The sequence below is a fragment of the Cryptomeria japonica genome, chromosome 1 (genome assembly GCF_030272615.1).
Source record: "Cryptomeria japonica chromosome 1, Sugi_1.0, whole genome shotgun sequence".
Lineage (NCBI taxonomy): Eukaryota > Viridiplantae > Streptophyta > Pinopsida > Cupressales > Cupressaceae > Cryptomeria > Cryptomeria japonica.
Window position 1 is genome coordinate 19,271,741 of NC_081405.1, and position 18,077 is coordinate 19,289,817.

Sequence of the window (18,077 nt, forward strand, 5' to 3'; positions counted from 1 at the left end):
ACCAGAATTGCCAAGGTAAAAATCGCTATGTCCAAGTGTTAAAATCTGCATTTACCTTTCAAACCATGGGCGCGAAAATTTGGATTAAAAGTGAACTGTTGAAATTCAAAAAATTGCAGAGCTCTCCCATTCAAATTTGCAAATCGTGCAATTTTTCGCCATTCATTTTCACCAGGTAAGTACGCTTTACCTCTCTCGATCATCTGAAATATTTACAAATGGTGTGATGGATGTCTGTGCAAAAAATTGATTAAAATGCTTAAGTCTTCAAAATCGCATCTTTTTCCGTTTGTAAGGCGTCATGCAAAGCGATTGAAATCAGAACTTACTCCTAAGAATCAGTTAGAAAATGCATTTTCAAACTTAGGAAAATTTCTCAAGCTTTGTCTATTTTGAAATTAATGCCTAAATGTAAATTCGCAATCAAAAGCTTCATAACTATTCATGTTTAAATCAATCAAGCTTTCGGCTAACAATATCATGCTGTTCTTTCAATTCGATTTTTGAATTGATCCTGGTATGCTAGTATATCCTGTATCTAACCCGCTTTACTTCCTTTTTATCACCTCGTAATCCGCATCCGGCTGTGCAGGATAAATGCCGAAATCGGCGGTAGAATCATCAAAGACGCCTGCTACAGCCGAGACATCGCGAGCATCTAAATCAGATATCCCTCACAAAGTCGAAAGGATGAAGTACTAGTATCAAAGAGGGGGATTGAGGGAGTCAAAAGTTCAGAGTGTTTGGGATAATGTTGGTGATACTGACCTAGGCCATATCGATATCTAAGATTTCAGGAGCCGAGTCTTCTCCCCTAATGCCTATGGCAGGCCTAGACAGATGATGGAAAGTGGCATCGCCCAAGCAACAGGATTTCCCCCAGCAATGAAAAACTATGAGTTAGTGGTGGAGGCTGTCCGACATTACCAACCAGGTTCCAGATTGGTGCTCCTCGAGGACATGGTCCTCGCTAACTTCACTCCTGAAGCCATTGGCAACGCATTTGATATTCCCTTCCCAAACAATCCCACAACCACGACTATGGATGAGGTGCAAGTGGTGTATGATATGAACCCCGCCAGGTGCAGAACGCTGATCAATGAAGAGTGGTACAAGGAGAGAAGACCTCCAAGCGTCAGAATTGGGAAAAAGACCCCAAGAAGCGACTTTCACAATGAGCATGGGGACATGGTCACATTGCTCAGCAGGATTATGGGACTCCCCAAATCCAACTACTTTGAAGAGTGGATGTTTTACTTCATAGAGCAAGTCTTTGTTGGGAAGTCCAAGTTTGACTGGGCCCAGATCATAAGCGACAATATCCACACTCAGCTGATCGAACTCGAGACAAAGAAGTACTTCACTATGACCTCCTATTTGGTCTACATGTTCGCCAGGAACCAGCCACTGCCAGGTTTAATAATGAAAGGTGAAATTGAGAATGAACCTGATCAGGTAAAAGTATACGATTGTTACCCACAGCTACACTATCAGGATATAGCTCAGAGGGAAAAGAACAGCCCGACCTATGCAGTTGGCCAGTATGAGCGCGTCAATGACGCCTTCACAATGCGCTTGGTCAGGTTAATGCAGGGAGGATTACACATAAGACTCTCAGAGCAAGCTACTATTCTAGTACAGAGATATGGGGCCTGGTTCATCCAGTTCCCAAGGTTCTGCTACATCCAGATAGCTGGCTTTGATGGTGCCCCTCTCTGACTTTCACGGTACCCAACTGACAAGATAGTTCTTATGGAGGTCACAAGGCAGTCACGTCCGGCCGGCAGCTTACTCAGAGACAACAAGCAGGCTGGATTCGCATTCCCCATGATTATAGGCAACCGGGATGTCCATCTAAAGACCCCATCCCAGGCGGAGGAATCCTTAGTAGAGCTGGCCTCCTATGGCCTACAGGAGCATTTTCCAAGGAAATGCTTCGATCACGACAATCTGGCAAAGAGAGCCTATGGCAGGCGGTATAGAGCAAAGGAATTAGTTGAAGATTATTGGAAAAACTGCTTTGATGACTATGAGGTCCGAAGGCGTGAATATTCGAGGCTGAGTGTGCAGCAAATGTGACTCTATGAATATCGTTGGGTCCCAGATCAACCCACAGATTCAAGAAACTGCCTGCAAGTCCGGGAATTTGAGGCAGTAAGACATCTTTTGCCCGGCGTTGATTGGACGCAAACCCGATCACTGATTTTGAGGCAGTCATGGCAGCCCTAGGAAGATATACAGACCAATGGTTGCATTAGCAGATTGAGCGACTAATTCATGAAGGAGTCTAGTTCACTTACCACTTAATGGGTAGCCTTGATTCTCAGTCCTCCGAAGATGAGGGAACTTCCAGTGCACCTAGGGAAAAGATTGAAAAGCCTGAGAAAAGGAAGAAGGCTAAGGCCAGCAGAGGAACTCGGACATCCAAGAGAACAAGAAGGGAAAAGATTCCCATTAGGAGACCAGAGGTTACTTCATCGTCAAAGGACCCCAGTTCGTCCGACGATGTAGTAGAACTAGATTATATACCTGCTCCGCCTTCCCAGAGTGATATTGATGCATTTGGAGTGGATGATCCTCCCGCACCCGACATGCTGGACGCCGAGCTAAGAGTAATTGAATCAGCTGAGCCAGGTAACCAAATTGAGGAAGGAGAGATTCCATCCATTCAGGGGATTGAATTGCATGAGCCCACCCAACAGAGCCGCCATGAATTGCTGCTCCATAATGCTATCAAGGATGACTCTACCGTTGAAGGAGAGCAAAGGACAAAGGAGACCCGTGAGCTCAAAAAGACTGAAGAGCAACCATCACACGAAGGCACCAGACAATCGTTCAGTGAAGTGGGAGAAAACTCTGCTACAAGCAAAGAACTTGACACCTCCACTCCTCTGGTAACCGAACAACTGCAAATTTGTGATGAGGCAGCTGAAAACATCAAAGAACAGAGTGCAAACTTAACCATAGCATCAACCCAGACTGTACCTCAAGAATGGTTAATTGCCCGAGCCCAGTGCAAGGTTGCCACAAAGCCACACATCGATTTGGAGGACATCTTCTCATGTATAGATCAAGCTAAAGCCAAGGGGAAGAAAAAGCCCAAGGCATATTCCAGAATGACCAAAGATGAGCAAAGGAACCGTACTCTTCACATCGCCACCCCGCCTGTAGACAAGCCAGTAGATCAGATCGCATTGGCAGATTATAGAATCACAACCGTCCCCATCAGACGAGCCAGTAAGGAACAGGAAAAGGAGGAATTCAAGGATTCAGTATAGAACATACTCAGGCAACTTAAAGAAATAACAGTTGAAAAGAACATGTATCGAGCTTGTGCTGAGTAGGCCGAGGGATACATCGATCAACTCCTAAGACCATTACACAATGCTTTCGAATCCCACATTCCCTCAACGGCATTGGCACAGAGGACCACAACAAAATTTGAAGGAGTGCGGGATACTGCAAAGGCCGTCAGGGAATGGATGCAGGGCATTAAAGAGAGAGGGGAGCAAAAATTCGAGGATCTGTGCGAAATGGCCCTCCATAGGGAAGCTATTGTTATCAAAATGTGTAAACTAAAGAAAGAATGCTATAACATTCATGAGGCGATGGCAAAGACTTTGCCCCTTGTTCGGGCTCTATTCTGGACCTTTTCTCAGATCCCTGTTGCTGATGCTATCCTAAATCTTTATAGCGTCAGTACCTTCAAAGACTGGTACTGGACCCTCAGCATGAAGGACGACATGAGGGATAGTATCAACAAAATGCATGATAAGTGCGATGACACTTTATCAAATATGAAGGACCTTGGTGAGAGGATCCTCAAGTCCATGGTTCCTGGTTGGAAGAGCAGTATGGAGGATAGTGAGGTGCAACCTCAATGGGAGGACCGACTCATTCCGAAAATCGCGTAGTCCATAGGGGATCTAAATTTTGCTTCTGAGCTTCAAGCAGACATATCATGTTTTGAAAATCACAAGTCATATTGGAGAGAGGAACTGGAGAATTTAGATGGCCTCCTACAAGGTATCCATTACAAGATGTTCAATCCGCCTATGCCGCCAACGACCGAATTATTCAAGTTATGCTTGAGGTTTCAGGATTACATTCGGGTAGAACGTGCAGCTAATCGAGATATTTGGGGAGAATATTTGCATGACGAAGTCAAATTTATCACCGAAGAATCTAGAGCTGGAAAAGAGAAAGTGCTTTCCTAAAAGTGCTTTTTCCCTTTTTAATTTTGAAAAGTGCACTTTTTGGCCAAAGGGTCATATTTGACTTCCAAGTCAACTAAATGTAAACTTTATGTGTATGCACCTTTTTGAATTATTTTTGGATAAGTTCTAATTACCTTTTTAGGTAGTTATTACTCCCTTTGGGGTAGTTGCTGATATTTACCCTCTATTTATGGGTATGGGTACTCTTTTGTAAGGATGAATCTGGGCCTCTTGTTTAGATTAGATCTTGGCCATTCATCCATTTTTGAAGCCTATTTAAGGGACTGGTTTTCCCTGGTTTTGTAAGAAGTTCATGGATTGTTGCTGAAGCTCTGGCGAAATTTACAGGATTTAATGCAAAGTTAAGACTGTTTCAAGTTTCCCTGTGAGTGAATGGCTGATTGTCTTTCCTTCTGCATGGTTAATCTGAACCTTTCATATGCTTAGTTCGGTTATTGAATGCTCACTGAATGAATGTCAAAGTTCTGATGTTGTATTTAATAGCATGAAAACTCAATTTTCCCTTGAAGGTCGCACTAGATTGATGCAAGTATTGTGCTTAAATAACTGGTAATGCTTAATCTAGTTATTTGGAGGTGTCTGTCTATTTACTGAATCTGCTATCTTAGTTAAATAATTTATATTTTCTGTACCTCTCTCTCTCTATCCCTCTTTTTCCTTTTTTTTTACCAAGAGAATCCATAGTCCTACTGAAAATAGTATCAACCCAACTTAAACCATTCGATAAGCAAGACCATTAAAGTCCTAGGGAACTCATCCAACAAATATTCATATCACTGTAACTCCCCTTGTGTTTCCAGCAAAAAACACATCAAAACACTGAGTAATCCCGCAATCAAGACCTGACAAACAAAACCTTGACGTTGTCCCCTTTGATCAAACGTGAGAAACAACATTAGGGATTTCCTTATCTCAAGAGAGGATAGGATACTCAACAAGTACATTCTATTCCGCGTTGGCCGTATGGAGTTTGCAGCAATGCGATTTCAGACACGTCAACACTTATGAGTTGGAGTTACCAGAGAGTAGCAGAGTTCATAATGTCTTCCACGTGTCTCGCCTCAAGAAGGCACTTGGACACAACGTAGTGGTCTCTTCAGATTTACCTCCTTTGGATGAGGAAGGGCAGTTGCTGCTGATTCCAGAAGAGATTATTGATTTCATAGAGCGCTCCTTGAGAAGAAGGACAATCAGGGAGTACTTGGTGAAGTGGAAGAACTTACCTTCAGAGGATGCTACTTGGGAGAGTGAAGAGATTCTACAGCATCCAGGCTAACGATTGCTTGAGGACGAGCAATCTTGGGGAAGGCGGACTGTAATGTCCCCTTCTCAGTGAGGAGTAGTTCAGTGATCCATTAGCGTATTCCAGAGACCTGTAGGCTAACTGGAAGCATAAATTAGGGTTTCCTATTTTCTAGGAGGATTTTTCGCAGTTTTTAGAGATGTTCTGGTTGGAGTTTGGTAGAGTGAATCAAGGTTTCCTTCTGGGTTTTCTGTAAGCTTCGCAGTGGCAATGACATGCAATCAGTTCTAGGGAGTTTGCATAACTTACTATTTTTAGTGAGTCGATGTCAGTTATCATGATTATTGGGATTTTCTGGGTTTTCCATGCTGAGCTACAAAGAACAGTCTTTCCGGAGTTGTTTTCAGGACTTACTATTTTTAGTAAGTGTTTTTTCAGGCAGTTCTATTTTTAGCAGTTCAGTGCAAAACTCCAACCCAGTTTAGTTTGACGGTCTTCAGCACTTCAAATTCATATTTCAATTTGGTACTTATCAATGTTTGTTTTGCAAGTGATTTTCTAAAGTTTAATACTTAATTATTGTTGTTGGACGACTTAGGAAAGGGAAGATACTTTTTATTTTAAAAATTATTAAGTCTCCTAAGTCAGGCGATATGGATGAAAAAGTGTTTAAGTTATAATGTTTTTTATGTGGCAAATTGTGGACCAAAGAGAAAAGTTGGAACTTGGAGCCTAGGTAGGGGACTTCCAACTTGGGCGCCATATACTTCAGAAAAAAGATGAAATGAAAATCACCAAATGAGAGTGGGATGAAATGACATGTGATTTGGGCATATTTGGTGAGCATTTGCATTTGAATTTTGCTGGGCAAAAGTTATAAATAAGTGATTTGAGCTCTCATTTGGTCATCCATGAAAATTTGTATAACGAATTGTTGTCGGAATGGTACCAGATTTGTGCTTCGAAGTTGCGAGCTTCCTAGCCTATGTCAGTTTCGTGCTTGAGATATAGCACCTAGCTGTGGAGAGACTATTTCTCACTTAGAGGAATAGATAGAGCATATTGAGAATGGTTTGCATCAGTTGGTTTTCTGTTTTGTGTGTTTCCTGGTTGCTGGATGGCGTCATGGCTGGAGCATATTTTCACTCATAAGTCTCTGTGTGGGCTCCTGCTGTTTTTGGGTTGTCTCTAAATGTTTCTATGCTTTTGGCAATGAGATTTGTAAGTTTTTAGCCCCTAGTTTTGAGTCTTCAATTTTATAATGCAAATCGTACCTTTCAGCTTAGACGTACTTCTTTGTGGTGTGCATGGGGAAGCGTGTTGTTGGTTTGAGGTCATGTTGATGCTGCCTTTCAGTTTGTATTTGGTCGCTTAAGGTATATTGTCAGTTTGGGTGTGTGGTGGGGTGATTTGAGTAAGTTTGAGTGATTTAGGAGCATTTTGGTGTGGATTGGTGTTGTTGGTTATGCATTTCCAGCCTGCTGTCTTATATATCAGATTTTCAAAAGTGGGATTTTGGGTGTGTTTTTGAGAGTGTGAGTTGAGTGGGTTGTTAGAGGATGTTTGGAGGTTTTGTTGCAGCTGTCAGTTCTTAATCAACACTTGGTTGTCAAATTCTATATTCATTGTAATGCTAGTTAGTAGTACTAACAACAACATTTTGGCTTTTTGCTGTCCCATTGCATAAGTGGAAGAGGTTGGCCTAGCCGCCTATCTTAGATTAGTAATATTTCACAAATTCTGAAATCTTTGTAATGAATTGTAAAGTTGGTTAGTAGTACTAACAACCATCCTCTCGTATTTCTCATTTGTTTCCACTGCATAAGTGGAAGAGGCTGGCATAGCCACCTATCTTGATTTTGTAATACTATCCTCCTGCTACATAACCAGTTGAGTTGAGTGAATTTCATTTCTAATCCTCTCGCTGAATAAGTGGTTGAGTGATTACATTCTTCAGTTCTTTGGCTTGTCCTTTGTTGGTTTACCACCAAGTGATTGCATTGTTTTCAATATCCCGCTATATAAGTGGAAGGGGCTGGCTTGCCGCCCAAGTATTGTAATCAATTTCAGTTATTGGCATCTAACAATCTCCTCAACACTGTATGCTCTCACCCTCCCAGATTGGGCTCTCTGTGATCAGAAAGTGAAAGGGTTACTTCCCGTATTTCCTTTCTACGCAAGTTTGATTATTCTAACCTTAACAGGTGAATCTTGTTGTGTTGAAATCAAAAAAAAATTAAGGGGAATATTTCATCTTTTGCCTTATCTATGGTCTCATAAAAGAAACCCATTGGCATGCTGTCTCCATTGACCATATGGAGAACCTTGACCAAAGGTTTTGTCACCTAAAATATTGAAAACAAATTGTAAATTGTTACAAAATTAATCCCTAAAAAAGGCAAATAGATTAGTTTATATAAAGTTTATGTTTGTATTTGTTACTTTGATTAACTTCTCTCCATTTTTTATGGAGTGATAAAAAATGGTTCCAACTTCTTGCAGTCTTCTCCCCTTGAACTTTTTTTGAAAAATGGAGACTCCAACCAAGCATTAGATACAAACATTTGCTTGAGATGAGGAATCGTGGCATTAATGCTTTGCAAAGTGAGGAAGTGGCTAGTAAATCATGTCACTTTGGTCGCACAAGCTCCTTCCCATTTGTTTTCTTTTCATTAAAGAAAGGACCCAAGTATGGTTATAGATAAATTTGGGAACTTGTTTAACATGTTTAACCAGACTTTTGACTCATCCGATCTTCCCATTGTCCTCAAACAACAAATCCAAGCAACATGCAGCACAAGGAGTACATGAAATATTAGCATGCCTCTCCATAATAAGTCTCTCCAAAGCTACATATGCAGCTGCATTGCTCATGATAATTTGGACTACATTCTCATTCCCAACCTCCTGGATCACCCCATCAAATAGATTACACAAGTCTCAACATTTTTGACTTCATGCTAGTCATCTATAGACTTCAAGAACACCAACGTGCCATTAGAAGCCACTATAAAATTGAGAGTCCTATTTCGTCCATCCATCTGATAAGATGCTGCAGCCTTTTTTCCACCATAATTTATTTTGATTGTCAACCACTAGTGTATTTTTTGTGGGCTTCCTCTAGCAACGACCCACTCAATTCTCTAGCTATTGGAGTCTTAAATCCCTTCCCTGCGATTGCTAATGCAATATGGGTTGTATGCCACATTGAACGGTAAATTGTTATAGTGCCAAAAGTTTGCTGTGGCTATTCTAGTTTCAAGGTGTTTTTCTTTATTCCAAGTCGTACCTTCAAGTTAGGGTTGTGTTCCTGGAAAGTTGTGTGGAACAAAGAAATTTGGTGATGATGAAGGGATCCAGCTAGAAGTAGAAATCAACCCTTAAAACTCTCACTAATAGATGAATGTGGTTGACAAAAGCTTGGATTTGAGCCAACAAAGGAATATGTAGGTGTAGAACTAGATACATTTTGATTCATCACTATTGCTATTTCTTCCTTTGTCTTTTGCTTTTCCGTTTTCTTCATATCATACTCAACAAGTAGGACATTCATCTCTTTAGACAATGCTAGGCACATCTTCACATTTTGTCTCGGAATTTTAGCAAAGTGGTATTTTAATCTGTTAAGAGTTATCTTGTATTAGCTAATAATTATTTATTTAATTATTAGTCTATTATACTCTACGCTTAAGCTAAACTTAGGCATTTAATAATATGGTAGGTATTCTAATTATTAAATACACTTTATCCCTTTAGGGCTTCTTTAGGGTTGTACATCTTTAGGGTTGCATATTCTCCTTTTATAAGGATTGTATTGTATTTTTCTATTCTATTCCCTCTCTGAATGATAATCTTTTTCTTTAGAGCCATTATTGTGTTTTTGTCTCCAATCTTCTCGTGACATATATTTTGCTTGCAGGTGCTCTTGGGATCTTTGAAGTTGTATTTTCTCAACTTCTTCATAATCTTTAAATTCCACCTGCCATAGATTGCTTGCATTCAGTACAAGTGACATGGTCCTTGTAGTTCATGGTATCCAATACTTCCATGCAAGATATTTTTTACCATTCATTTGTGTTGAACTTGAAGTTGCCATTGTTGTTTTAACATGGATAAAACAAACCAATAAGAAGAAAAATGATAAGTATTCATTTGAAATAAATATAACCAAAAACAAGCAAGGAGATAAGGAATGAAGGGAAATGGAAGAAATTTCGATAGTATTTCCCCAAATTTATCATTTAGAAAAAAAAAAAATTCAAATCATGAAAACGAAAAAAAGGAAAATAATAATTATTTGTTTGATGATTTGATCTACTTTCGATCCCAAAAACTTGTCTTCTCTCGTTTCCTTTCTAGGTTGTTGTTTGGCTGGGTTGAATGGATGAAAAAGAGCTAAAAAAATAAATTAAGTTTTTTGGCTTTAAAATGTGGTTGAGTGCAGCTGGCAAGAATTTTTGAGTCCAAGCCCAGGACTCGTGAGTTCAAGCTTGGGACTAGATGATTTTTTCCCTAGACTCTGCCTAGTACTTGGCTAGACTTGTCAAGACTCGGTTCGCAAGCTTGGTTGGCTCTTTGCGGCCACTAGGCAAACTCGCAAGTTTGGCAAGTTTTGCTGACTACTCTGCGAGTCTGCAAACTAAGCTTTTGTACATAGATCCTTAGGTCTTCATAAAGGGCCTCCATCTCGGCCTCATTATGTGTACCTTGTTTGAGCTTCTTGGATAAAGCCCAAACGAGGATTCCTGCCTCATCTCTGATAATGCAGCAGACAGCCTATGCTAGATGCCCTATAAAATTTAAGTTATAGTGTTCCTCTTGGAGGGGCCATACATATATCTATTATTAATAATTATTAAACTAATAAATATTGTATATTATTATAATCATAGTTGGACTACTCGTGACTCGGCTTGACTCGCCAAGCCCCTGGCAAAAAAAACTCGGGAAAAACTTGGAAAAACTCGGCAACTTAAAAACACGCTTAAATTTAATAAAAAATGCATTTTTTTGCAAAATTTAATGAAAAGATGCATCCAATGAGTCAATAAATGATAACACAAAAGAAACAAGCTGATTCTAGATATATTTAAATGCACAGTGTCTACAAAATCGCATCCTCATGAGGAATACTGATGGCTGGAAGCCTGAACGCAATATAGTAAATAGTTTTTGTAAAACCAAAAGTAAATACATCATTACAAAGTACAATTACAACTTCCTCTTCCCAACTCTAGCAAAAACTTGGGGAGAGGTAGAACTAGAGGGTCTAGTCGTATAAGTTTGCTGTGGGCGTGACTGTGCCTCCTCGCTCGGTATGTCTGGCTCATCCTCCATCCTGGATGAAGCTATGTCTCCACCTGCTTCTGGCACTGGCAATGAATCCTCATCCTCATCCTCTTCCTCCTCAATGTCATCCAGCGTGAAACCAAATCCACCCCCCTCCTCTATAGCCTGCCTCTCCAAATCAGTGATGTCAGTGTCGGAAAACAATGGAGGCTGCTCCTGTGATGTCCAATCATTGTAAGGATCTATATCATCCAAGTCAATTGGACCACCTTCTAGTTCCTCTACCTTCCTTACGTGCAATCGAAGATTATATTGCATGAAGACAAGGTCATTGAGCTGTTTCTGCGCTAACTTGCTCCTCTTCTTCGTGTGGATTGCTTCAAACAAGCTCCAATTGCGCTCACAATTGGATGAACTGCAAGGCTGACATAAGACTCTGAGGGCAAATTTTTTGAGATGTGGGGTGTTTCCACCCCAATTTTGCCACCAAGCATTTGCAAAATAAATAAAATGGAAAAGTTAGAAAGCAAAGAGAAAAGAGAAAACATAATTTATCAATCATTTCAGATCCCAAAATCCAAATGGCAAATGTTATACCTGGGGTTTGAGTGGTTCTTCCTCTCCTAGCCAGCTCTGAAGAGAATAGCTTACCCCTTCCTTCCTCATAATTTTGGAGCTCACTCACAATGACATCTCTCTCCTCAACATCGGGTACCATCCTCTCAATGCATATACTGAGGCCCTCCATGACCTCTCCATTTGGATCTGAGTAAGAACCCCCGAACCGAAAGCGAGGGTTGAGGAAGTACCTTGCTGCATGAATGAGTTGGTGGAGCTGATTGTTCCACCTCCTATCAAAAATTTCCCAAATGGGATCAAATTTGAGTCTATCCCCGTTGTAGTAATTTTTGATAGACTCCTTGGCCCTATCCATGGCCTCATAAAGATATCCCATTGGGGTTTTATCCCCATCTACCAAGCAAAGAACTCGAACCAAGGGCTCTGACACCTACAATTGAAAAATACAAATTACAAATAGATTAAATAATGAAGTTACAAATTAGTAATGAGAGACTTGAATCAAGAATAATTAAAATTAAAAAATGAAAGTTTTGAAGTAACAACCTTCATAATCTCTACAACCCTTTGTGCAAATTGGTTGTCGAAGACTATGCATGCGACAGGCTCTCCTTTAGGCTTCTTTGAATAAGGTGAGTTAAGCCATTCTCCACTCACATTTGTTTCAAAGAAGTCAATGCAGCAAGAAGGCTTTGCAACGTCAAGAAAATTGTTGCAAACCTTGTGACACTAGCTCTCACCAAATCTTTTCCTTAGGTGTGCTGTCTCATCAAATTTAGGACCCAAGGGTGATTGTAAATATATTTGGTGATTGTAATATCCCCAATAATTTATATTTTTATTTTTGCAATAAGATTTACAAAGCAAACACAGTAAGCCGTTAAGGTTAGAGAAATGATCTTGAATAACTGAAAGGAACCCTTCCCACCTTTTGTTAACCGAGAGTCCAATCTAGGAGGGTGAGAGCATACGGTGTTCCGGGGATCGTTAGCACCATAAACCAACTGAAAAGATGAATACAATAATGGGCGGCAAGCCAACCCCTTCCGCTTATTCAACGGGTAAACTAGAAACTTGGCGGTAAACCAACCAAGAGAACAATTCACCAAGACACAAATCACTCAACCGCAATGTTTCAGCGGGAGGATTGAATCACACAAAAGCTCATCTCCATCGCTTGTTCAGCGGGAGGACCATTACAATCATAAAGTCACTCAACCACTTATTCAGTGGGAGGATTGAACTTCATAACTGAATTACAGAACAAGGCGGCGGCTAAGCCAACCTCTTCCACTTATGCAGTGGGCAAAGCAACCTCCAGAAATGGTTAGTAGTACTACTACTTAACCTTACAATTTAGAAAGAGAAGATTAGAGATGATATCCAATGCAGATTACAGCAAGAAACAACTAACAAAATAACTCAAATCATGCTACTGCTGCTGTACCAAAAATCTGAAGTCAAACAAGCATAACTAGTCTCAACCGGCAACACCAAAATGATCATAACTCACTCAAATGAAGTCGGAAACACACCAAATCAAATGCGAATGAAATATATAACCTGGACGAGGAAACATGAACACAAAACCTGCAGTCCAGTCGCCTCAAAACAGCAGCACACATCCCAATGCACCCCTAGAATGGTACGACCCAGCTGAAAGGTACGATTTGCAACTAAAAATCCAATTCTTCAAATCAACGGCTATAAAATTGCAGACTATATCGCCTCCATGCCATGTTTTGATAGAGCCAATACCTTGAATGAAGGATTCACTTGGTCAAGAGGTATGAGAAAAATATGGTTTCAGCAATTCCATGACCAGCAGCAAGAAAATACTCCAAAATCCACACAAAACACTCCACACTCAGCAAAAAGCTCTCTAACAGCATTGGAAATACAAGAACACGGCTAGGTACTATCTTCCAAGTACGAAACTGAGACTTAGCTAGGAAGCCACACTTCGAAGCTCAGATTTTCAATCGCCAAACCGGCAGCATAACAATGCAATTTCATAAGATAACCAAAATGGGAGGCCAAGCACCTATATTTATAGTTTTTTCCCTTTGAAATTCAAATGTAAATGCTCCCAAATTCACCTCTTCAATTTGCATTTCATTTCACTATCACATGGCATCCAAATGATAATTCATTTCATTTCCCAAGGTGGGCGCCCAAGTTGCATTTTAACCAATAATCAAGCAAGTTTGAACTTGCCTAAGTCTCCAACAATAACTTAACGCATTCTTCAAATTTCAACGCCTAACTTAGGAAAATATAACATTGATATTAGATATAAATATGTCTTTTCCTAAGTCGCCCAATATATACTTAATCAATAATTAAATAATTAAATATTAAACCTTAGGATAAGGAAATAATATTTAATTAAATCACTTATGACTCCAATATTGATTATTAACAAAATCCAGGATGAAGTTGAGCAATGAAGACCACTGAACTACTACAAGAACGGGACCCTGTCCAAACTGCTAAAAATAGAATTGCTCAATACTGCCACTTACTAAAAATAGTAAGTCATGGAATACTCCTCCGAAAAACATGATCTTTGCACCCGAAGAAAGAGATTGGAAAGCTTGGTAAGATAGCATCATCCAAACAACCAAACGCTAACTTACTAAAAATAGGAAGTTCTCACTTCACCAAAAAATCAAATGCATGTTATGCCACCTTGGAGCTCATGAAAAACCCAGAAGGAAACCATAGACAGAACCGAAGAATTCCCTCCTGGTAAACCCTAAAAAGCTCGAGCAGTTGGAAACCCTAATTCTCCTTTCCAAATAGCCTACAGGTCTCCGGAATAGGCCAACGGACCACTGAACTAATCACTGCGGAGAAGGGGACATTACAGTGATCCTCCTTGCATCTTCCACAATTGGAGTGGCCCACTCAAGTTTTCCTATGTCCTCCAAAAGAAGGTCAAGGATCTGCTGCACAAGGTGTCCAAAAAAGAGTGGGGTGCCTCTCTTGGAGGATTCTTCTTGCAAAACAAGAATTTATTCTTAAGAATTATGCAACCAAGTAAAACAAAGCCACAACAAATGAAAATATTGCTAATGCCTAAAGGTGATAATTTAAAAGGATTTTACCTGCTAACACATATGCTGTTGCATTATCTGTGATGATTTGCACCACATTCTCTACCCCCACCTCCATGACGACATGCTCCAACATTCCAGCCAATGTTTCTGCATTTTTTACCTTGCTGGAGGCATCAACAGATTTCAAGAACACTACATTGTCCTTGCAAGCAACCAAAAAATTGATGATGGTGCGGTTCTAGCCATCTATCCACCCATCAGAAAGAATGGTGCAACCATAATTTGCCCATTCAATTTTTTGATCCTCCATCACTTCTCTTGCCCTAGCAACTGCATTTGTGAGCAACCTATAAGAGCAAAGTGAAATTAGGTCTTAGTACACAATTTTGATTTAATAAACAAGAAATCTAAAAAATAATTAAAAATGAAATCAAGTGGACTATGTAGTAATTTACTAACCTCCCACTCAAATCCTTGCGAGAAGGGGCCTTGTACCCCTTTCCTGAAACTGTCATAGCAGTCACCAAATTCAGCCAATAAGGATTGTCCGCCACATTGAATGGAATGTACCAAAAATCAGCTGTTGCAATGTCGGTTTTCTCATGTACCTCCTTATTCCATCTAGTGGCCTCTAATGATGATTGTGCTCCAGGTGTGTTCCTGGGCACAAAATAATCACCTATGGACCCTGATCGTGATGATGGAAGTGGAACAGTGCCAGGTACTCTACTAGAGGAAACAGAAGTGATGGGTGAGGTGGTGGTGGGTTTGCGGATATGTGGGCCACACCGAGAGCCCACTATGCCTTCAAGTGCTTCTTGTTCCTCTTCAATGTCAATAGAAACACCTTGAGATTTAGCTATGGCTGATCTCATGGCTAGCTTTGCCCTCTCTCTTTGCAATTTCTTCTCTTCCCCAACTACAAGTAGGGCATTCATTTGTCTTTTTATTTCTTCATTGGTCCCAGGGCATGCTCTAGCATCATGCCTGTCTATTCCTGCAAGGTAGTATTTGAGGCGGTTGATGCCTCCATGAAGTATTTTCTCACACTTTATGCATATAACTGACCCAGGATCGGGTCCCTCATAAGCATACCTCCATGCCCCATCTCTAGCACCTCTAAGACGGGTGCCTATATATCCAGATGGGTATGGATCTAGTGGCCATTGGTCCCTTGCCATGATTATTGCTTACTTAACCTACACATACAAAGTGAATTTTTTTTTTAACATTTTAGTTAAACAATTTAGCAAACTATCTACATTAGTTTAAATAAATTTAGACATCGTTCAAAGTTTAAAAAAATAAAATTAGTAGGGTTTGAATTTTTTTTGGAAACTAGATTCTTCAAAAAAATTGTGAAAATTCAACAAAACTTGTCAAATCTAGTGTTAAATCTTGTGCAAATAACTTAGAAGGGATTTAGACTACCTAGGAATCATTTCTAATCCATCTAAATGCAACAAAAAATAAACAAATTGTTTTAAAAAAGCATAGAAAAAAAATAAAAAAACTAACTTGGGAATCTGATTTTCCCTTCAAATCCACTTGGAATCACCTTGCAAGTCACTCCAAATCACCTTGCAAGTCACTCAAAGTCAACTTCCCCCTTCTCAGCCCAAAACCCAATCAAAAAACACAAAATGCATTCTCTTTCTGCTGTTTTCGGCTATGAGGAAACAGGCGGGCGAGTTTTTAACTCGGGACTCGCCGAGTTTTTGCCAAAAACTCGCCAAAAACTCGGTGAGTTTTTGGGGCGAGTAGAAGTCAAATCTACTCACCTGGCCCAAAAACTCGCGGCGAGTTTTTGCTACTCACCGAGTAGTCCATCTATGATTGTATCTGTAAATGTTTGTTCTTCATGTAAGTAGTGGTGAAGCTGGGGAATCAAACCCGTCTAAATGATGAGGACTCCATAGCTGAAGACAGAAGTATCTTCATTCTTGAATCCTTCTATTTATTTTGTTCTCTGTTTTTAGAAACTCTTTACAGTAGTCAGCAGAAACTCACAAATATTTATGAAAACTTGATAACATTATCCAACACTGCACTCTCATCACTTCCTTCACTCTCTACTATGCCTAGGTGATGGTGATATACAAATTGAGAAATATTTGATCACCAACTTCCTAGAGTTATGATAAGAGAGTGTAAATCTAAATAAGTTAATAAACAAAAACAGTAACAGCTGTTTTAATAGTCTGGACTCTGTTTTACGTCCAATACAGTGTAAATATCCCTTATTTCTTCCGAGGTCAACAATTTGTACATGCCACTGGGGTGGTGGGGAGGTGGAGGTACCCTCGGGATGTTCCCCCTGCAGATGGTGGTGGGTCTTAGGAATGTCCTTGTCCCCAGCCCATTTTTGGGAGGTGGGCAGACATCCTCGTGGAACAAAGTCGAATACCAGCTTGGAATTCAAGTGTCGGCTTTTCTTTTTCAGTTGTCAAAAGCTATTTTCTGTCCTAATTAATCTGATAAGCTATAAGCTGTATTCTATGTTATTCTGACTTTCACATGCATAACTCCATTTATTGCTTGGTCTTTCTATGCAGAAATATATGCCAAACCTGGCAGCATTTTTTTCCCATATACTTGTTGATGTTAGCAGCATCAAGGCATTGTGTTTTCGGTGGTATCCGAAAGGTATGGCACCAGTTAATCTCTACCTCTTTTTTCTTAATCTGTTGTATTTTCTATACGTACATTATTTATTGTGGCACCAACATGGCTATTAGAAGCTACTGTTTGGCATTAATTGTAGGTGCACTCATTCAATTAATCTGTGGTATGACAAATTACTGTATACATATTTTTAGATGAGAAATAGCTATATTGAAGCTGAATCTGATAACTTTGGAAATCTAGCAGACTAAATAGTGTATGCGTAGAAATCTTGGGTTTATCTCTTAAATATTTTTCTCCTACTTACTATGTAGATGCTAAAAATGCTCCCGTTAAGAAGAAGACACACCGTGCTCTTGATGATATTAAAGAGAGCATAGCTGAATTGGAGTACTTGCAAAAGACAATTTTCAAGGCATCTCAGCGGTAAGAAAAACAAATGTTGTTTTCTAGTGGACATCTTATTTGTCTACTTACATGAAAGCATTTGCAATTGACATGGAAGTCAATTGTTGTATTTTCTTGGGAAATTATAGAAGATGCTTGCCAAAGTGTAGGAAAGATTATGTAATATGGATTTTGGAGAACCTTCTACTGAAAGCAAATCAATATAATGTCAATGTCAGTTCAGCATGCAAAATTAAGAGGGACTGTTTTTGCTGAATTAGATGACTCTACTTACCTTCGATCTCTCTTTGAAGGAATCAGTCTATCCTGTTTAATAATTTTATTTTTTCTTAGCTACAGTGATTTTAATATTTATTCTCATAAATCCCTCTTACTTATATATTCCTTATTGTATTTCTTATCATGGGTATTTTGTATCAAGTTTTGAGCTATCAAATAATACGAATAAATACCAAAATTCAGGTTATTCCACAAAAGAGCTATTTGGAAACTCATTTTATTATAAAAAGCTAGCCTGATAAATTCCACACACGTGCAGATCACAAGATAATTGTTCTTTCTGTGGATTGAAAACATTCTTTTGGGTGCATCTATAAGCAAGTACTTGTATATGTATTTGATGGTCGTAAATAC

The 18,077-nt window shown here is 39.6% G+C and overlaps 1 protein-coding gene across 1 annotated transcript in view; it reads left to right on the plus strand.

The window, feature by feature from the left end:
• The window catches only part of LOC131031210 (oligoribonuclease), a 119,143-nt gene extending 101,320 nt beyond the window's left edge, over window positions 1–17,823 (plus strand). The window contains exons 7-8 of the mRNA XM_057962256.2: window positions 16,967–17,057; window positions 17,351–17,823. Coding sequence (XP_057818239.2) covers window positions 16,967–17,057; window positions 17,351–17,466 — 207 coding nt within the window. The 3' untranslated portion in view covers window positions 17,467–17,823. The remainder of the gene's footprint in view (window positions 1–16,966; window positions 17,058–17,350) is intronic.
• The last annotated feature ends 254 nt before the right edge of the window (window positions 17,824–18,077 follow it).